Source organism: Halichoerus grypus, chromosome 2 (assembly GCF_964656455.1).
Source record: "Halichoerus grypus chromosome 2, mHalGry1.hap1.1, whole genome shotgun sequence".
NCBI lineage: Eukaryota > Metazoa > Chordata > Mammalia > Carnivora > Phocidae > Halichoerus > Halichoerus grypus.
This window is the reverse complement of record NC_135713.1, coordinates 45422727-45444001: the sequence shown is the minus strand read 5'-3', so window position 1 is coordinate 45444001 and position 21275 is coordinate 45422727. Positions and strand designations below refer to the sequence as shown.

General features: G+C 50.2%; 2 protein-coding genes and 1 long non-coding RNA gene across 4 annotated transcripts in view; 2 read left to right on the top strand and 1 right to left on the bottom strand.

Moving 5' to 3' along the window:
* Positions 1 to 13790, top strand: part of FAXDC2 (fatty acid hydroxylase domain containing 2) — a 26105-nt gene extending 12315 nt beyond the window's left edge. The window contains 10 exon segments of the mRNA XM_078066781.1: positions 2063 to 2110; positions 4512 to 4603; positions 4728 to 4831; positions 7226 to 7329; positions 11345 to 11550; positions 12049 to 12093; positions 12095 to 12117; positions 12120 to 12151; positions 12504 to 12670; positions 13450 to 13790. Of these exon segments, the coding sequence (XP_077922907.1) occupies positions 2063 to 2110; positions 4512 to 4603; positions 4728 to 4831; positions 7226 to 7329; positions 11345 to 11550; positions 12049 to 12093; positions 12095 to 12117; positions 12120 to 12151; positions 12504 to 12670; positions 13450 to 13606 (978 nt within the window). The 3' untranslated portion in view covers positions 13607 to 13790.
* Positions 7473 to 11338, top strand: LOC144381085 (uncharacterized). Its single transcript, XR_013445595.1, has 3 exons — positions 7473 to 8591; positions 9838 to 10089; positions 10226 to 11338. It is a non-coding gene; the product is annotated as an uncharacterized LOC144381085 (long non-coding RNA).
* A 2405-nt stretch (positions 13791 to 16195) lies between the features above and the next one.
* LARP1 (La ribonucleoprotein 1, translational regulator) overlaps positions 16196 to 21275 on the bottom strand; it is a 54800-nt gene continuing 49720 nt past the window's right edge. For both annotated transcript variants that reach the window (XM_036114235.2, XM_036114236.2), the window contains one exon: positions 16196 to 19851. In XM_036114235.2, coding sequence (XP_035970128.1) covers positions 19642 to 19851 — 210 coding nt within the window. In that variant the 3' untranslated portion in view covers positions 16196 to 19641. The remainder of the gene's footprint in view (positions 19852 to 21275) is intronic.

Sequence of the window (21275 nt, the reverse complement as noted above, 5' to 3'; positions counted from 1 at the left end):
TCTTATTGTGCCTAACTTATAAATTAAACTTTACCATAGGTATAGATGTATAGGAAAAAGCATAGTATATAAAGGGTTCAGTGCTACCTGCAGTTTCAGACGCCCACCGGGGGTCTTGGAATGTATCCCCCACAATTAGGAGGGGATTACTGCCTCCAAAAATAGGGAGGATTTTACCTTTTCCTTCCCAGTTCTTTACCTTTGCTTATCTTCTCTTGTCTAATTGTGTTGACGAATGCCCCACTGAATGTTAAAAGTAGTGGTGATGATGAACATAATTCTCTTGTTCCGGACTTTAATAGGCCTGTGCTATCTTGAATTCTAGCCCCAGCTCCAAGCCCGGTTCCTTTCTGCCCCCATCCTGAGGCCTTTCCTGCCATTCTCTTCTCAGTTGCTGGACTTCATCCTATATTGCTAGGCTTGGTTCCAGCTGGACTATGAGCCACTCGAAGGCAGTGTCCTTGCCATGGATTTCCCTGTGTGCCCTGCAGTATCCATCCAAGGCCACAGGGCCTGGTACAGAGTAGGTCCCAATGTATTGTGCTTGGTTGATTATGTTCCTGCTCTCGTTACCTCTCTCTGTGTCAAATAAATAAATAAAATCTTAAAAAAAAAAGTCTTTATTGAGGGAGGCCTGGGTGCCTCAGTCAGTTAAGCATCTGCTTTCTGCTGGGGTCATGATCCCAGGGTTCTGGGATCGAGCCCTGCATCGGGCTCCCTGCTCAGCGGGGAGCCTGCTTGTCTCCCTCTGCTGCTCCCCTGCTTGTGCTCTCTGTCAAATAAATAAATAAAATGCCTAGGGCTAGAGTAGGGGGTGGAAGGAGAAAGGCTTGGATTACGTGGCTTGGATTTCATGATGTTGGTGTTATATCCCCCAGTGGGTAGACTTAGAGAAGTACTGTTCTGTAGCAATGCAAACTTGTAGCTTCTGTTTTCTGCCAAGAAGAAGGGATGGGAGTCGGGACTGGGTGAGAAGACATTTGGCAGAGCCAGACTGAGCCCCATACACCTCAGGTGATGGCCATTCCCTTTACCAGCCCACAGCCCATAGCTTACCTAGCCGGGGTTGACAGTGAAGTCCCCAGAACCACATCAGGAACAAGTCTAAAATGCAGTTTCCTAGGCTCTACCCTAGGAGACTGATTTTGAGCGTAGCCTGGAAATCTGGGTTTCGACCAACCCCCGGGGTGACTCTGATGTAGGGGTTCCCGAGGTACATCTGGGCAAACACTGGCCCAACGAACCAGAGCCTCTGCTTGATTCATCCACTCACTGTACATGTGCTACGCACCTCCTATGCGAAGGCCCAAGGAAAGACACACCAGAGAGCCCGTCCTCATGGCCCTTACAGCCTCCCAGCAGAGATCACGCAAGTAGGAGACCCTGTTGTTATTCTCATTTTACAGTGAAGGAAACTGAGGCTCAGAGAGGACATTTTGACCAAGGTCATAAAACCAGTAAGTGATAGACACAATTATGATAGAACTTTGAGGAAAGGTGTCAGATTTCCAGACTCACTGTCATAATGATTCCTCCATATAAATACACCCAGCATTTGAATCCTGTTGAACAGTTTACAAAATGCTTCCATTTCAGTTAGCATTGCAAATACAGCCCCTGTGTGTGGTAACCTGAGTTCACAGAGCTTACACAAGCTGTCCACGCAAATCAGGGGCCAGGCCCTGGCTTCAGTCCTGCTATCTTGGGGCTATAGGCCATCAGCAGTTAGGGCACAGTGGAGATGCAGAGGAAAGATTGCTTCTGAATGAGACAGGGCTGTGCTGAGGCAGGGAGTGAAGCTATTCCAAAGAAGGATTTGTCACAGCTCATCTGTAGAGAGCCATTTCCATGCAGATGGAGTCCCCCATTGCCAACTCTGATTCGAGTTACCGATCTCCAGAGGCGGAGCCCGGACAGAGGTTCTGAAACCCCCCAGATGATTTTAATGAGTAGTCAGCATTAAAAACCACAGCAAGCCATTCACCTTGACTTTCTCCGGTCTCTACTTCCTTGGTTGCCTCTGAACATGACATCATGACTCACTGGTGCTTTCTTATTCCAGATGAAGGGAGAAGCTAGAAGAATGCAACAGAATGAGAAGGCAAAGCAGGTAAATACCAACACCATACTAGTGAGAAGGCAGCCACTGACTCCTTCCATAGCAGCACGTGCTGCGTATCTGAGGTCCCCCCCCCAAGGTTTAGGGGTAGCTGACACATTGGTGGTGTGCTCATTTCAGTAGCTAAGCAAAGCCTGGACTCCCGGCTGCCGTGTAACTCAAGCCCCTTTGCCCGCATGAGGGAGCATCACTGGGGAGGAGTAGCTGAAAAGCCTGATAGCTGTCCTCCATTGTCTCTTGGCCCCTAAGAATGTCCCATCCCTCAGGCCTTTGAAACCACCCCTTTCTATAACTGCTCCAGAGATGGGAGAAGCCCACTGGGGGCTGGGGAACCAGCTCTTTTTTTTTTTTAAAGATCTTATTTATTTATTTCACAGAGAGACACAGTGAGAGAGGGAACACAAGCAGGGGGAGTGGGAGAGGGAGAAGCTGGCCTCCTGTTGAGCAGGGAGCCCGATGTGGGGCTTGAACCCAGGACTCTGGGATCATGACCTGAGCCGAAGGCAGACGCCCAATGACTGAGCCACCCAGGCGCCCCTGGGGAACCAGCTCTTGACCCCAGCTGACATCTGCCCTGTGCTCTTGTACTTCACAGAGACCTTTGGCCTGTTTATAGTCCTTTCACTTGGGCTGCCAGAGAGAGAGAAAACACAATCCCTGAAAAAAAAATAGCTAATCGTATATGTGAAATTGAGGTTTTTAATTTGATTTAACTTGATCTGATTACACTCAAATGAAAAATTCTTAGCGAGTCTGGAAAAATTCATGAAAAGGGTCCTCTGAATACTAAAAAAGGAATAATTGCAAAGCCCAAGTTAAATGTCTGGCAAGCTTGAGGGTGACCTTTCAGTGGCCTGCTTAAAAGAATAAGTTCCTCTGATTGGTCCTACCCATCCAGCCCTCAAGGAGAGAGGGAAAAGTTCATTTCCAGAACTCAGGACCTGAGGAGCACTAGTGCTTCAAAAACTTTTCACTGGCCACGGAAAACAATTTCATTCTCTTGGGTCTTTCGATCAGAAGTGGGAGGGGGTAAGCTGAAAGTAAACAATCCGGGGCAGATTCAGGGTGCTCTGAATGGGTCAGTCCAACCAGCGTGCTCCTTCAGAGCTCCGAAGTCTGGATTAAAACATAGCATCCTATTAGAGCAGCTTCCCTTCCCCCAACATCCCCCTGAGCCCGTGCCCACGGTCCGATTCACAACCTGCCGAGGAACTTCAGGCACACACCTAGAGGGACTGCCACATCCAGTTCTCTCCCAGGAGAGGATATACGCAGACTCCATCTGGGCTTAGCAATAGCAGAGGGAAGGGACATTTGTAATTTCTGCCCACGGTACAGTGGAAGTTGGTGACATAGCCGGTAGCATTTTCCTTCTCCAAATCGGGCACCTCGTTTGACCATCGAGCTTGCAACGATCTCTACTTCAGACCCTTGGAGGAGACTAGGTCAGGGACCTCCCAGTCATTGCCAGGGCTCTGTTCGTTGCCCTAGAACTGCTCATTAGCCTGCAGAGCTGGCAACCCAGGCTCCTCTCACCAGAAGCGGAGGAATTATTAAAAGTCAGAGCGTGTGTTCATTCATTCTTTTCTTCACAAACAAGAGGGGGATGGCGATGGGGAAAGACGCCTGGCCCATGAACAGCTCCTGCAGATCTTTCTGTGATGGCTCTCTCAGCCTTGCCTGTCCACTGGAATTAGTTGGGGAGCTTAAAAAAAAAACATAGAGACCCAGGTCCCACCCTGGAGACTCTTAAGTAATCAGGTGGGGGAGGAACCCAGGCATCGAGATTTTTTTTTAAAAAGCTCCCAGGTGATTCCAAAGCACAGAGAATGAGCATCTCTGTTGCACAAGAGGACCGGTGATAAAGCCTCACTGCTGGGGAAGGCTCACCTGTCCTTCTCAGGGTGACAGAACTGCCTGCCTGCTAGTTTCTCTGGAGTCAGGTTTATTCTCTTCCCTCCCCCAACCTTGAACTCCTATTTTCATAAACATACCCATGTACAGCCCACGAGCTCTTGATAAGGAAGAGCCTCCCAGGGCGCCTGGGTGTCTCAGTTGGTTGGGCAGCTGCCTTCGGCTCAGGTCATGATCCTGGAGTCCCTGGATCGAGTCCTGCATCAGGCTCCCTGCTCAGCGGGGAGTCTGCTTCTCACTCTGACCCTAACCCCTCTCATGTGCTCTCTCTCATTCTCTCTCTCTCTCAAATAAATAAATAAAATCTTTAAAAAAGAAAAAAAAGAGCCTCCCATAGAGGCTGGGAAAAGGCCAGCAGATGTACAAGGCTGACGTGGTTGAGCTCCTGATCCCACATCTTCCCTGCCAGGACTCGGTGTGAGCTGCCTGTGACAGCAGGAGGCTTGATGGGGCCTGACACTTCCTCGTCCTCCTCTAGGAGGGACACATCTGGGGCTCCATGAGGAGGACAGCTTTCATCCTGGCCTCTGGCCTTCTCTTGCTTGTGGCCTTCTGGAATACAGTCCCATGGTAGGTCTGTGCAGCCAGCTTGCATTCAGAACCTGCGGGCTGGGGGTCCGGGGGCGGAGCATGGGGTAAGCAGCTATCCACCCACCAGTCTTCACCCAGAAACCCGAATGGTTTTTCTTCCAAGGCATCTTCAGAGATTTGGGGGCACTTCTGGCTATTTTTGGCAAGTCCAGTGGGAGAGGCTGCTGTCGAGATTCGAAGGGAAGGAGTGGACCCTCTACATTACAGGTGAGGTTCCCAGACCACGAGTGCTTAGGATTTGGGTACATGATCATAGTTTAATTCTTTGTCTGTGGTTTACTTCTCTACTTTGATTTCTCAGCTCGTTATTCCAAGGAATGAAGACTGAAAAGTTTAAGACAGTGGTAATCCCAAAGAGTGCTAATCATAGGCAATCTGAAATGGTTGCCTAAGGATATCTAAGAAAAGAACCTGAGACTCCCCTCCCCCCAAAAATAGAAAAATTAAAAAAAACAAAACAAAACCGTGTGTGTGAAAATGAATGCATGTTTAGAGTAATAATCCTGCGTCTGGATATCAGGTCCACAAGCACACAGGGCTGCTCTATCTCCCATGAGACTGTGTCCTCATCGCTGGTATAATCTAGCTCTTGGGGCTTGACAGCAAGTGGTCACATAATAAATATTTACTGACATTGTGAATGACTCACAACAAGCCAAAGAAAATGTGGTGGAAGAAAAAAGGCATAGATATTTATAACAGCGTTACCTACAATGGTGAATGTCCTCAATCACAGGTTCACTCACTCAAAGAATATTTATTAATGTTAACTCTGTGCCAAATTTTTACAGAGGATGTAGAGATATTTAAGATAAAGTGTTTACTTCATTTAAAAAACTATGTCACAGGGGCACCTGGGCGGCTCAGTAGGTTAAGCGTCTGACTCTTGATTTCAGCTCAGGTCATGATCTCAGGGTCCTGGGATGGAGCCCTGAAGCAGGCTCGGCACTCAGTGGGGAGTCTGCTTGGGATTCTCTGCCTCGCCTCCCTCTGCTCCTCTCCCCCCCTTCCCCTGCCTCCCACGTGTACACACTCTCTCAAAATAAATAAATAAATATTTTTAAAAATAATAATAAAAAAACTATGTCACAGTCTAGAAGGGGAGATTAAAAAAAAAAGTGCCAGTTGTCACAGAGCAAAAGTACAAATAAAATGTCCCTGACAATTGTTTTCAGCTGGAAGAACTCTGAAAACAGGCTAAACATTAGATAGGACAGGTTCAATGCAAGCTCTCATTGAAGAGTCACTGAAAAGAACAATGCAGATTACAAACATATATGGGGAAAGTGGTGGGAAAACATCTGATATATTCCTGTTACAATGATGGGAAAACTGCCTTTCAGCCCAATGAAAAGCAAATACAAAGGAGATAAATGTTTGCAATTTTAAGTGTTACAGCTGGAAAAAAGTGCAAGATCTTCTCTTGTTGGGGCTTTTATTCTGTATTCCTCAAGGAGCCTTTGGATCTATAAGGAGGCGCTACCTTGATGGATGGCCTACTAGCAACCACCAACCTAACATTTTCTTTTTTTTTCCAAAATAAGAAAGCATGTGATTTCTGAGAATAAAAGTAAATACATGTTCATTGTTAAAAATAAACATCAGACAATTCAAATAAGCCTAAAGAAAGTGAAAATCACCCACTCTCATATCCAAGAAATAACCACAGTTCATATATTAGTATAAATTGTATAAATATTATATAAATTAGTATAAATATAGAAGAATCTATATTGGATATATGGGTGAACTTATAAGATACCAACTATTTTTTTCAGTCTCCTTAAGTGTTCTATTGTGATTTTTTTAACACAGTAATGGATGTATATGTGTATGGACATGTGTGGCCTTTTTCTTTCTTTTTTTTTTTTTCCCCTGTTTCTGTCACTCTCTTTTTTTCTTCTTTGGATACTGCCAAATTGCTCCCTAAGATATTGTGTTAATCATATTTCCCCACAGTGCTGGCCAAGTATTTTTCAGGCCCCAACTGCCATAGGCCCTGGGGCTTCTGGTAGGGGCAAGAAGGGTATGGGAGGAACAGTACAGAGACACAAAGTAAAATGCCCTTGCCAAGACATGGACAAAGTTAATAGTGTAAGAGTTAGGTAACATTGTATTGTCATTTGAATAACTGCCAATAAGCGTGGACAAAGTGAAGTCCCACTGCTCAGTTAATAGGGTCATAGGGATTAGATTCCTAGTCCAGTGCTCATTGGGAACCCTATCCTACCAAGCACTTCCTCTGCTTCTCCCTTCCTTGGGAATTCATAAAGTGTTCAATGGGCACTGACTCCCAGATGTCAACCTAAATTTATTTGTAGTTTATTTATTCATTATTATATTTATGGATTATATATTTATTATAAATTTTATTTCTATTTAACAATTTTTTAAAAATTTTAAATTTTTTTGTCTTCGACCACCTAGAAGTTTGTGGTCTCCGTTTTACAACTAAGGCCCTCTGGCCTGGAGCACCAAGACCTCCCTGGCAAGGGACTGTCTACCACACAGCCTTAGTCACCATCAAGCTGCATTCAGTTAATACATGTGCTGCGAGAACCTCGAGTCCCCTGATTGTTTCCTTCTGCTCCCCAACCTCAGGTGTCACCCAAGTACCGAGTCTGGTCTTCTGGAGCTTCAATGGACTCCTCCTGGTGGTTGACACAACCAGAAAACCTAACTTCATCTCCCGCTACCGAATTCAGGTTGGCAAGAATGAACCAATAAGTGTTGCGGTGGCTTCTCCTGGGCAAAGCACAGAAGGCAAGAGCGGAAGCCACACTCACAATGCTCACCGCAGGCCCAGAAGAGAGCGTGGCCACCGGGAGCCAAGTTACTGGGTACAAGGCTCCCCTGGCTGAGAAGGTTGGAGAGAGGAAATAATCTGCCCCAGATCTCAGAGCCAGCCAGGCAGGACAAATGTTCTGGTCTTCTGATTCCCAGCCCTGGCCCTGTGTCTGCCTGGGCCACCCCACAGCACTGCGGTCAGCTTTTGGGGAACCGAAATGATGGGCTCAGCCACCAGGGTAGGGACGGCAATGGCTGGATGCCGAAAGCACGATGACATGGTGGCTGGCCCACTGTGGATACAGGGCTCTGAATGTGTGGGCGGGGGCTGCTTTTTAAGCAGGTCCTCCTTCCCAGTCATTCACTTCAACTGCCGGTGCGTAGCTTAGCCCCGCGAAACAAGGCCTGCACCCTGCTTACAAGGAACTCCTAGCCCAGTAGGGGAGAGAAGGCCTGTACACACGTCTTCGACTTAGACGGCGCTGGAAGGGAGCCGCACTGTGCTCTGAGCCCAGTCACCTGCTTGGTGCTCTGACAACCTCCAAGAGCCTTTTCTTATGCAAGAAGTTCATTCTTAACCCCAGATTCTTTCCCCAGCTCCACTCAAACCACATTCTGGCTTCTTTCCCAGAGAAGACAATCATCTTTTAATTATCGGTCCAGGTGCCTAGGTAGCTCATCTCAGCATCAGGGCATTCTGCCCCAGCCCAGCACTGCAGAAAGCAGAATGGGTGAAAAATAAGGCCCTTGACCCAGGCTTTCGGAATAGCCCCTTCTTGAACCAGGGCTGCTGGCCAGGCTCACGGCCCCGCTCACCTGAGACAGTAACTGCCAGCCAGCCAGGGGGCTTCCTCCAGGTCCAGCTTGGCGGGCATGGACTGGGGCTGACGTGTCAAAGCCAACACTCGGCTGTTGAGAGCCCTTCATCTGTCAGACCATGGCGGTCTCCTTATCAGACCCCATGGAGTAAATGCTCAAGGCCAGGTACTGTCATAACCTTCATGGTTCAGATGAGGAAACAGGCTCTGAGGTGTGACATGGGTAGATGATTCCTGCTCCAGCTCTCTGACCCCGGGGCTCATGCTCTCACCAGCAGGCCACATCAGCTCTCAAGAGTATCACCTACCATGACAACATTCACTGTGACAGCCTACAGTGCTTGGAGAGCCACACAGGGAAGGTCTGGTTGCATGTTGTAGAAGCTGAGGTTCCGAAAGGAGCAGTGACTAGCTCAAAGTCAGAGTGTCACTAGGAAGCAGAGCCAGGGCTCCTCTCGTCGGACTCCAGGTCCAGTGCTCCTACAGCGTGGGCCCCCGCAGGTCCCCGGCCCCCAGCCCCCTGCCCTCTTTGCTCTCCCGCTCTCCTGGATAGCCAATTTGCACCTTCTCCTCCCTCCTCACATCCTCAACACCTCCTTCCCTGACCTGCAGGAAGCCTCGCTTCCTCCTTCACTAAGGAAATGGGCAAGCGGAAGAGAGATCCCACAACTCTCTCCACATCAGCCCGCGAGCAGTACCTGCAACCAGGCTCTAGGAAAGAGTTGTCTGTACAGTTTCCAACTCCTCTCTGTCCACGCTTTTCTCCCAACATTTTGTAATTATGAAAAATTGTAAACATAGATACAGAAGTTGAAAAAAAGGAGTATATGATCACTCATTCATGCACTGCCTAGATTCACTTTTAAACATTTTACAGTATTTGCATTATCTAGATGTAAAAATACAAATACGTATGCATCTATAATTTTTAGCTTACCCATTTGAAAGTAAGTTCCAAACATTACAAACCTCACCCTCATTCCCTCAGCCGGTATCTCCCCAATAACCACAAACCCATCATCTCACCTCTTCTGTGAACCTCCTCCGGTCAGGCCTTCACCCCCACTGCTCCACCCCCACTGCTCTCGAAGGCTCCTCTCGTTAGCCCTAGCAGGCCCGTCTTCACAGCTGCATGTCTCCGCATTCTCGCCATATATTCTCCTACCTGGCTTCTCCACTTCTCCTCCTATCTCAGTGGCCGCTCCTTCACAATCTTCCTTCTGGTCTCTCCTCTTCTCCACCGCCTCTTAATGCTAAGCTTCCCAGGGTTCAGGCCTTGCTCCCCACCTTTGTCTTCACCCCCGCACTTCTCTCTTCCAGGGTCGTGACTTTCAATATAATCTCTATGCCGACAGCTCACAAATTCCTGTCTCTAGCCCAGAACTCTCTTCTGAATTCCAGGCTCAGATTGCCAAAGGCCTCTTTGCCGACTCCCATCCAACATGTCCCCAAAAGAATTTCTGTTCATCCCCTCAAAGACTGCCACCCACAGCCTCCCCAGTCTGAGTTCATGGCAGGGCCGCCCTTCACTACCTCCACTGGTCTGAGCTGTCATTCTCTTCTGTCTATAGGACCGCAATTCTGTGTTTATTCTTGCCTCCTCCACAGGCTGTGGTCAACAGAGTGGCCAGAGTAATCCTGTAAGAGTCTGTCACTTCTCTGCTCACCGTGACCCCCCATTTCCCTTGGAGTAAAAGCCAGTCTTCCCAGTGACCTACAAGCCCTCTATGTCCTCGCTCCTCCCCACCATTTTGGCCTCACCTCCTACTTCTCGCACTCCTCTCCAGTCAAGGATGCCTGCAGTGGGCCAAGAGCCTTTTCACCAGCTGTGCCCTTCACCTGAAGACTCTCTCCCCCCAGGTATCTTTTCCCTCACCATCCTCATCTCTTTGTTCAACAAAGCTCACCCTGACCATTCTATTTAAGATTGTTGGTGCCAGGGATAGAAATTCAATGAGGGAAGGAATCTTTGTTTTGCTCATTGCTTGCTTCCCAGCACACAGGACACTGCCTGCAATGTAGAGGGTGCTCAAGAAATATCAGCTGAATAAATGAAGGAGTAAACATGTGATGCCCTCCTCTCGGTCAAGATTTCCAGAAGAGGTGTATGGCTTCATCTACAGGTGCTCTCGAACCAGGCTAGCCAGACCTGGCTTCACCATGGGATAGAACTGAAAGCTTAGAGAGTGGATTCGAGTCAGTTAGTACATGCAGTACCTGAAAAAGCTAGAGGAAGAGCAAGGCCTGAAGCCTGAGGACCTCTTAGAACTCAGCCTTACCTTGCAGCCAGAACCCCTCCAGCTCACGGAGGCCACTCAGGGAGAATTCCCTTCTGACCAGTCCCAAACCAGTTCATTGGGACCCAGGAAGTAACCTGTGGTCATGGGGCTATTCCAGGGAGCCCCAGTGCCCTGAGGAAGGGAAGGGTCAGGTACTAATTCTTGGGCAAATGCTGGCTATAGTATTGAGGCTCAGCGGGGTAGGAGATTTGGGGCCAGCTCTCCAAAGAAAACCTGGACAGAATGCTCAGGCAGGTCCCCATCCTGACAGCCCCACCATGAAAACCAGGAAGACCAAGTCACAGGAAGTGCAGTCAAGACCTGGATAGGCAGTTCTCTGGCTCACCTTCTCATCACTCTGGGCCTAGTCCAGCGAGGCTGGGCCACATGAGGAGGCAGGTGACCTTGCTCTGCACCTGATCATGGTCAAGCCTCTGTGGATGAGGAGGGGCTCAGAGGCTGAATAAGGATATCAACCTGAGAGTTGACAGCCTTCTCTAAGCACCCTGGAGGCACCCTATGGTGCCTGTCAGGAAGTATGTCTGGGCCTGGCCAGAGAAATGGGGAGAACAGTCGTGACAGTTGCAGGAAGGAGAAGGCAGACTCAGGCTGACTGAAGGCTACTGAGAAGGGAGTTTCCAAAAGCAGGGGTATCGCCAGATGGTTCCACCCCAGGGCTTGGGCAGCAGTGAGGGGCTGCTGGCTATGACCAAACGTCACACCTAGCATCCACTCCAGAGTGAGGGCCTCCTGTGAGCGGGTCACCATGAAGCCGTTTCTAGAAAGACCTACTTCTCACACTCCTGTCCATCTCCCTCCTTCCTTACCTCGTGCAGGTGGACACCGAGAAACTACGCCAGTGTATCCGCACAGTTCTCTTCAACCAGGTCGTGATCTCTTTGCCCATGCTGGTCTTCCTCTATCCCATCCTCAAGCTGTGGGGAGACCCCTGCCACCGAGAGCTACCCACCTTCCACTGGTTCCTCCTGGAGCTGGTTATCTTCACTCTGATTGAGGAAGTCCTGCTCTGCTACACACACCGGTGAGCGGGTCCCGGCCCAAGCACAGCTGGCCCCTCACTCTCCTAGGGCTCACTTTTAAGGGAGGAAACTGAGGCCTCAGAATTGTAGGTGCAAGACCGACACCACCTGGCCTCAAAAGCCTCTTCTTAGTTAACATGGACACAACTGTTGGTTCCACGACTGACAACTTGAGGCAACTGAGAAACGTCCGGGAAAGAAAGAACCTTCCGCATTCATGCGTGCAGTGGGGCAGTTTCCCATTTGTTGCCTTATTGAATCCTTTGTGGGCACCATCCGTACCCCACAGCTAGTACAACTGAGGTAGAGCGGCGCGAAGTAACCCACCCCCAGATTATGCAGCATAAGAGGTGGGGTTAGAACTCGAAGGCAGGTCTGTCCAAGTGCCAATCCAGTGCGTTTGTAACTTTGCTCCATAGTCCTACCTTTGGTTTCTCACGGCCTGGTGGGAAAGGGAAAAGGGAGATTGGCAGATTATTAACTACTAACTATTTTCCCAGGCTCCTTCACCACCCAACATTCTACAAGAAAATCCACAAGAAACACCGAGTGGACAGCTCCCATTGGCCTGGTTCTTTCTACAGCCACCCTATTGATCATGTGGTCAATAAAACTCTCCTCCAGGCAAAGGGCAGAGGGCCCCAACCACCTTCCCTAAGGTCTCCCGCAAAGAATTAGACCACAGTGGCCCCTTCTCCCTTCTTCCCATTCAGCAGCTACCATTTATTGTTGACCTAGTCTATGCGAGATGCCCAACATAAGTCATCTCAAACAGTAACTTGTCCCAAAGTTATAAAGTTGAATGACTCCAGCGAATCAAGGTCCTGCAACTCTTTCAGCTTCTCCGGATCTGAGTCAAGGAAGTCTTCCTGGTACCACCCTGGGGCAAAGTAGACACCCATTGGGTCCCCTCCATCTCTCTAGGGCCCACCTTCAAACAACCCTCCCCTTGCAGGCCTCCAACATGCTGCTGATGATGGTGGGTCCCATAGTAATGGGCTCCCACTTGTCCTCTATCACCATGTGGTTCTCCTTTGCCCTCATCATCACCACCATTTCCCACTCTGGCTACCACCTACCTTTCCTGCCTTCAACTGAATTCCATGACTACCACCATCTTGAGTAAGACCTCCTTCCCCACTATGGGTCCCTGGGCAATAGCCTTCACCTTACCTCCTGGAGCTTCCAGGAGCAGACATGACCCCAGCACTTCAGTTTCAATGTGCTGGTGCTAGGAGAGGGAGAGGTCTGGAGGTTGGGAGAATAATGACCATGCTGGATCCAGATCACCTTGCTCTTTTCCTTCTTCCTGACACTGGGTCTTCCTGCAGCTGTGGGTTTTTAACCTTTACTCAGGTCCAGGGCCCTTTGAGTATCTAATGTGAGCTATGGACACTTGTCAGAACAATGCATATACACATAAAAATACTGCACACAATTCAAGGGGTTGTCCTCTCTGAAAGCCTCCAGGCTTTTGCAAGTGTGGTCTACAAACCTCCAGCACCATAATCACCTGAGATACCTTGATGAAATGCAGGTTCTTGGGTTCCACTCCAGATACGCGGAATCAAAGTGTGGGGGGCAGCAGGACTTGAAAAACTGCATTTTAGTAACTGTTCTAGGGGATTCTGATGGAGGTGGTCCCTGAACCTACCTGAACAAGCGAAGCTCGGCCACAAGTTCTGACTTGTGTGCATCGGACTCACATAGCTTTTCAAAGGGAGAGCGTAGGTTTTCAGTCTGGAGTGGCCCCAGGAATGTGTACAACTCCCTGGGATATTCTGATGGGGATGGTCAGCATGGTTGGGGATGGGTTTGGCGTAAGAAGGCTTAGAAATGTGAGGCTGGCACGAATGAAAAGAACAGCACACCAGCCTCCCGCACCTTCCTCTCTCCTCTAGGTTCAGCCAGTGCTATCGGTTGCTGGGGGTGCTGGACCACCTCCATGGGACTGACACGGTGTTTAAGCAGACCAAGGCCTATGAGAGAGACATCCTCCTGCTGCGCTTCACCCCACTGTCTGAGAGCATCCCGGATGCCCCGAAGAAGATGGAGTGAGAGGGGCGCCTGGGTGGCTCAGTTGTTAAGTGTCTGCCTTTGGCTCAGGTCATGGTCCCAGGGTCCTGGGATCGAGCCCTGCATCGGGCTTGCTGCTCAACAGGGAGTCTGCTTCTCCCTCTGACCCTCCCCCGCTCATGCTCTCTCTCAAATAAATAAAATCTTAAAAAAAAAAAATAGTGGTCTTTGTCCTTTGCTGTAGAAGGGGAGAAATGATCCCAGGCAACCTTTTTCTGGCCTAGACAAGACAGAGAATGCAAAGGTGGCAGCGAGATAGGAAGCTACTGCCAACTCCAGGGAGCGCTCCAGGTGCCAGGGGGTGAGGGAAACCAAAAGTATTGTTTTGCCCCTTCCTGTCCTCAAAAGCTTTTCGCATACCCTACTCTGGCCAGGGCTAGGACACCCTCATTGCCAAAACAGGTCAGCTAACAAAGGCCCCATTTCAACTCTGCCCCACTGCAAACAAACATCATCCCTCTATGAAAAGAAAAATGCCAATCACAGCTCCTCCCTGGAATAAAACTGAGATATCAAAGAGGTGCACACCAAACCCCAACACCTACCTTCAGCCATACATGGAAACATGGAAACCAAAGGCCAAACCCTGTTAACCTGCTAAGCTGGAGGCCCTTTTATCCACAGAGGGAAGGGTCAGGGTTCCTGACCTTTGGGGACACCCAACTGAGGAGGCTAGAACCCTGTTCCTCCAGTGAGAAGGCAAGAAAAACATGACTGACCGAAGGGCAAAACCCTCATTTTTCCCCAAATGATTAACTAGCTTTCTCAACACCATTTATTTCAAATGAAACTTTCTCAGGAACCTTATTTAAAACAAAACCAAAGAGCTGCTGGGGTTGCAGCAGTCCCCAGCCTGGCCTTCCCTCAGCAGCCAGCCATTGTCAGGAGCCCTGCAGCTCCCAAGGACAGTTTGAAGACCACCATTATCAGTTACTAAATTCTTGTTATATATTTGCGTCTGTTCCTGAACTTTCGGCTCTGTCAAAACCATCGTTTTATAAAATACCTTAGTATCAAGTCTCCAAGCAGATCTAAGACTCTTCCGTCCTATCAGCCCTACAACTCCAGACCTGCCCAGTACACCGACTAGGTGCTTACCAGTGTCTTCCTTGGCCTTCCAAACCCCACCCGCCCCACTCTGGCCTTGGTGGGCCTGCCCTGAGCTTAAGGTACAGCTCTGGTGCACCAGTGGTCTAAACTGTCACAGCTGCTAACCCGCACCCACAACCTGTTCTTGTGAGTAAACACTTGGGAAATAGCCCATCTTCAGTATACTTAAAAGGGTAGGGAATGAGGAGTGTGGAGAAGGAGGAAGAACGGATGCCTTTTCTCCCATGAGTCTTAGACTTTGAGGTACTGGAGAGGGTCAAGAGGCTGTCAGTCTCTCATCCCTTTTGGCAGCCAGGTGGCTGGGCTCTGACAGAGGGGCCAGTGAACAAGTGAGGCTTAAGAAAAGGCTGAGGTCACCAAATTCCCGACAGACCTCATGAAGGTGAAAGGGGAAGGCATGGAAAATAAACTGGTCTCTCTTTAATTCCAGTAGGTGCTTCCGTGTTCTCTCTCCATGATGTTGACTAGTTCCGATGCTCCCGATCACGTGGCATCTCTGGGAGCCATAGCAATGCAATTAATCATCAGTGGCTACTCTCACGAGCATCCCTACGAGGCTGTGGAAGTAGGGTCTGTCTTCCTGTCCCCAAATCCCTCTGCAGAAGCCCTGGTTACCACCTCCTAAACTCTCCTTCAGCCTACGGAGGCCATTGGTGGTCCTAAAGCACCTGCCCACCTGAAGAATGGTGGAATTCTTTGGAAAAACGTTTCTGATGGGATGCTCAAGTGCCAGGTATGAATGAGTTGTCAGATTGAGTAAGGAAGGCCATGCCTCACTTGTAGTTCTGTAATTCTGCATCGAGGCCAGACTAGCATTCCGAATGTTACTCCTGCCAGTGCCTGGCCTCGCGGGTCAGTGAAAAGCCACCAACAGCCCAGGGGCCAGTCACGGGTGGGGTGGGGTATATTCACCATTCCAGCCTTTCCTAGCTTCAATCCTCAGGGCTCGCTGGCTGACCTGGATTCCTCTAAGGCCACAGAGTGCTGAACTGTTAGTCCTCTACACCCCAGCGGGGAAGTCTGTTCGGTGAGCGGCTGTGCTGGCCGTTCATGAGGCATCACGGCAACCTTCCTGGCTGTCTCCTTACAAGATGCCAGGCCACAGCCAGAGGATGGAAATCCCGGGAGCCGGGCAAGTGGGCAGAACCCCCTGGAGCTGCTGGACCGGCAGCTCTCCATTCTGTGGCTCCGGCTATCGCCGCCGTGTCTCACCTAGGACACAAGGTGGATGTGAATTCAAGGCTGGCAGAAGCTCTCAAAAGCACTGAGGAATTCACCTGGACGCATTCATTAGCTGCCTCGGGAGTCTGTTCCCTAGGCAGATTCCTCACAAGCCCAATGGCAGAGCCCTGCAAAGCTTTCATGTACACATTCTGAGGGCAGGGTTCCCCTGGATCTGAGGGAACCCTAACCAGGCTCCATCCCTCAAGAGCTGTACCTCAGATGGGAGACCAGCCAGTATTTTGCCTTTTCAAGTTTTTATTTTTATACATTTTTTTGTATTAAAAAGAAAAGCATAATTACCACAAATTACAAAGGACTAAAGCAGGACTAGAATAATGAATGAATCACTTCAGCCTGGAAAGCAGATACTCTCAATAATATTAATGTTATAATACAAGCTCATTCAAGTATTTTACATTTTTTTTGTCCTTTTAAATGTGATATCCTAGCACATGGTAAAGATAATGTACTATGAGCATAAGGTGGAACCTTCTCCGCAAAGCCAGATGACAAGTTTTCCTCTCCAGTGAGAAATGGGCTATAAGTTCTGATCTTCTCTGCCTCTGCCATCAACATGGCTGAAGGAGAGCGTGGGGGCTAGGGCAAATCCAGGGACCCTTCCACACAGGACATACTTCGGGTCCCACTCACGAGGGCACCAGATGATCCAGACCGCTGTACCCAGGCTTTTTGGCAAAAACCAAAACCAAAACCAAAACCCACCCCCACCCGCCCTTGCCCCTCCTCTAGTCGTCTTCCTTGCCCCTCCTCCCCACTTCCAGGGCCTTCTGAGCAGCTTTCTTTTGTAAAATCAATCAGGAAAGGGGGGAAAAAAAAGAAGAGCTACAATGGAACAAAACAAAAACGTTAACACCTTTGACATGGGGGCTCAACACCTGGACCTGAGCCCCGGGGATCCAGGCTGGGGCAGGGCCAGGCAGCCACTCTCTACTGGTACTGCGTTTGCTCCCAGGGTCAGAAGAGGGCGAGAGAAACCTGCCCCTGAGCAGGGCTGAGGCACACAGACCTTGTGATGTTTGATGCCCAGAGGTCGTATTGGCGTGGACCAGTCATGGAAGGGTACAGGATGAGCAGAAGGGTTTGGGCAGGCTGCTGCTTTGTGTCTCAGGTCTTGGACCCCCACGGGAGGGTGGTGGGTGAGAAGCGGCAAGCCCCGATGGCTCTGGCCGCTCCTGGCATGCCTGTCACAGATACGTCGGTCCTAAATTCAAGTGTCTTCAGAAAGTGAAGATGTAAACTACTCTTTGCAACATTAACTCCTAACATGTTACAAAAAAAACAAAGGAAAAAAAAAAAAACCCTCCCCCCATCCTCAGCCTGCGTTGAGATGAAGTCCTCACCTCCCACCCCGAAGGGGCTTCCTCTCTCTCGGGTGCCTGTGGGAGGATCAGAGAGGGGATGGCAGCCCCCTGGCCTGGGAGAAAACTCTAGGTGAGAAAAGCCTTTCTGCACACCCCCAAGGCTTCCTTGTGCCCCCAAACCCAGCAGAGGACAAACACTGAGGTTCTATGGTGCTGGATACAGTACAGGGCTGAGCGATCCGAAGGAAAGAAAGGGGGTAAAAAGGGAAGGAAGAAGGGGCGCAGGAGTCCAGTGTCTGGTACAACGTGGGGCAGGCACCAGACAGCAGGGAAAGGCCCAGATCCCACTTTCAGAGCAGAGACCAGACACTCATCCTTGACTTTCGAGACCAGCGGGTCACATCCGAACCACTGGGAGGGCAGAGATAGGGAAGGGCACAGGCTGAAAGCAGAGGGCAAGCCCATGCCAGCCTGGGATACTGTCCCCTGCTCCCAGTCTTTGGGCCGAGAAGTGTCAGCGGTGCAGCGACACTACCATCAGCTTCTCTGTGCTGCCCGGCCCCCGCCGGCGGTGAACGCGTCGCCACGCCCGCACCCGGCACACAGCTCAACCTGTGGGGGTCAGTCCTTCGTCACCCTCCCCAGCGTTGGGTGCCAGGAGAACTCCAGCCATTCCATTATCACTCACAGCCCAACCCAAGCAGTCAGTGGCTGGAGAAGAGGAGTCAGGTATACTCTATGTCCACATATACCTTCCTGCCGCGGGGCTTCTCCAACTGGCAGGATTCCCCCCAGCCCCCAAACCCTCATCCCTCGTTCCCAGGCAGGGTCAATTGGAGGGTGGGCAGAGATGGCTTGTAGAGGGGGGGTGCAAGATGGGGAGACCCCACCAGACCCGAGGGAGGAGAATGGCATCCTTCTCCACCTGTTCGGAGACAAAGCCTCCTTGAGGTCTCAGATCTTTCAGGGCAACACATTTCCAAGCCTCAGCTGCCAGGTGTTCGCCCTTCCCCTTGGAGGTGGGGGAGACGGTCATGCTGAGGCCAAGTGTGTCCCAGGTCCAGGCCAATGCTCTTCTTCAACAGTTTGAAGCCAACCTGGCCTTGGGGTTCCAAGGGTAGGATGAAGGGTGTCATGGCAGGACGGGGCCTGTCATGAAGCAACAGCAAGCAGAGCGAGGACACGACAGTGGCAGCAGAGTACAGACACAGGACGTCAGCTTCCAACGATGCAACAGCAGGGGTATTTCGGGCACGGCTCTCACTGGAGCCGCCCCCAACTCTCTTGCCTACAGGCAGGAGGCACTGTACATGCAACTCAGTCCAGAGAAAGATTCTAGCCAAGCCAGCCCAGGCACGTCCAGAGAAGGTGTGAGCTCTTCGAGGTGACTCCACCGAGGAAAACAGGCATTTGGGTATTTCAGATTCCCGCTCCACAATAAGGCAACTTTTAAAAAAATATTATTTCCAAGAACAAAACAAAACAAAAAACAAAATCCAAGGGTAGGGGAAAGACATCACTTTCTGTGGATTAGGTGGGGGTTTTCTGATTTATTTTTTTGGTCTTTTATGGTCGATTTTGTCTTTTTTTTTTTTTTTCCCAAGGATGGAAAGGTCAGAGAAAAATAAAATAAATCATCTTTCAATAGTCTTTTCTGGTATGAGCAGCGTCTCTCTGGGCTGGGGAGTAAGGGGTATGGGGAGAGGGGGGTGGGGAGAGGATGAAACCTTCCCCCGCCTCCACTTCTAGATCCTTTGGTTTCCTTCTCCCAGAAGATGGCAGAAGGGCATGGTGGGGACAGCAGGGGGAGAACATGGTGATGGCAAGCCCCAGATGATCAGGGGGCTGGTGCTCGTGGGGCCCAGGACGCTGCCAGAGCCTTCCATGGGACAGTGCTGGGCAATGGGGCCCACAGGGCCTTCTTGTGGGCTGCATAGTTGGCTTGAGGGGGAGCAGGAGGAGGCTGTGGGTGGGAACCAGGGTGGCGGCCTACCAGCCGCGGGCAGGGCTACAGAGTGATTTTGGTAATCCAGACAAACTATCAATAATTTAAAACTTGATATATATATATATATATATATATAAAAAAAATCTCCCCCCTTTCCCTCCCCCCTTAGAAGAAGCTAGGATGTGAAGAAGAGTCATGGAGAGAGGAGGGGGAAGGGGGTGTGTGGAGGCTCCTGCCCAGGGGTACCTCTGATAGCCCAAATGGTGTACATGTTGCTACTCAGCACGAAGGCCCATTCTAATGACTCTAGGCCTGTCCCTTCTCTGTCCCCTCTCCTGGGACTGGGCACCCCCATGGACTTTCGCCCACCCCCCTCACTCCCCCCCACCAAAACCCCAGGGCTAACAGGCTTTTCACTTTCCCAAAGTCTGTGTGTCCGAGTGCTGGCTTGTCCATTTGGCATCTTCCCGGACGGGCTGGCCAGTGGGTGGTGTGGGGGGTTGGCTGATCATGGTGGTGGGCCTGCTGGAAGACTGGGAGGGGCACCGCTTCCTGCCCTCGCCGCCGCCACCTCCTGCCGCCACTGGGTGTCGCTTGTGGTTGCCCTCCTCACCCATGGGGGGCTGTAACAGAGAGAGTCACAGGTGATTAGGGGCCACTACCCACACCCCCTTCTTGCCAGGGCTCTCTGAAGACTTCCTACCTCCAAATGCAGATAATAGGTATAACCTTAAAAACTAACTACCAGTTTTATGAAGCACATCTCCGTGCCAAGATGCCCAGCCCCATGCTATTTTCTGCACATTCACTCATGGGGCTCTGCACCGCCCTTTGATGGAGACACGATCATCCCAAAAGCAAAGCACAAAGAAATAATTTGCCCAGGGTCCCATAGCTTATAACCAGTGCCGACAAAATGTGGACTCGACCCATCTACCTCTGAAGCCCAGGCCCTCACCCACACAAGTCTCTGCTCCCTTTCTGAGAAGGGATGATGCGTGGCATGTGGCATGCAATATGCTGAGACATCTCCACTCAGAGGGCCCAGATGCTCCTGGGGACTGCCTCATCTCCTTCTGAGCCCTAAACAGGACACTGACCTAAGAGTCAGACCATGATCCAGTCTGGCCTCACGGCTACCAAAGGTCCAGTGACCTCGAGGACATTTCCTTCCATTTCTGGGGGAGAAAGCTCAGCCCTTCTTGTCCCACCCTCCACAGGTCTTCCTGCTACAAGGCTTCTCTGCATATGTGCCCCCATCCGACCCCCAAGCGAGGAGGTGCTTAAGGATGGAAGAAAACAGATTCATCTTTATCCTGGGAGGGCTGAGCGGCACTGCCGCCATCTCACTGGGCGGCTGCGGGCTTCCATTTACCCACTGGTACAGCAAGAGCAACAATAAACCCTGCCTCCTCACCACATTACAAAGCTTAAAGGAGCTTAATATAAAGTGCCTAGCACAGTGCCTGGCATACAGGAATCACTCAATGGCAATTTCTTAACACACGTAAGGACTCTTACTGCTATCTACTTATATTTGTCTTTTTGCTAAAAGGTTTCAAGGGAATAAGATGACCAGCACAGCTCTACTACATTACAAACTCTCTGAAAGAAAGAAAGTCTCACTCATCTCTGGAGTCCCTGAAGCACTCAAAACAGAGACATCCATCACTCTACTGCTTCCCTGGATATGCCCAGTAGCAGTAACCCTGACCCACCACTGGATGGCACCATTGAGTCACTGCTCCAAGAAGATAGGGCTGGTGGCGGTGATGGTGGGGTGTTAAACATAACTCACAAACTTCTATGGTTGGAACTGACCTCTTCCAGAAAAAGCAAGGAAAGAGAGAAAAAAACCAATTTACCTGGGTACTCATCCCAGTCAACTAGTAATGGCTGACCAGGGCTCACCAGCAAGGAGGGGTAGGAGACAAAAGGGAGAGACCATTATGATATTCAGCTAGCTACAGGACCATGGGAAGGAGGGAGGAGCAACCATACAACCCCCTCCAATTAGCTGTCAGTGTCCACTTCTCATCCTCTATTG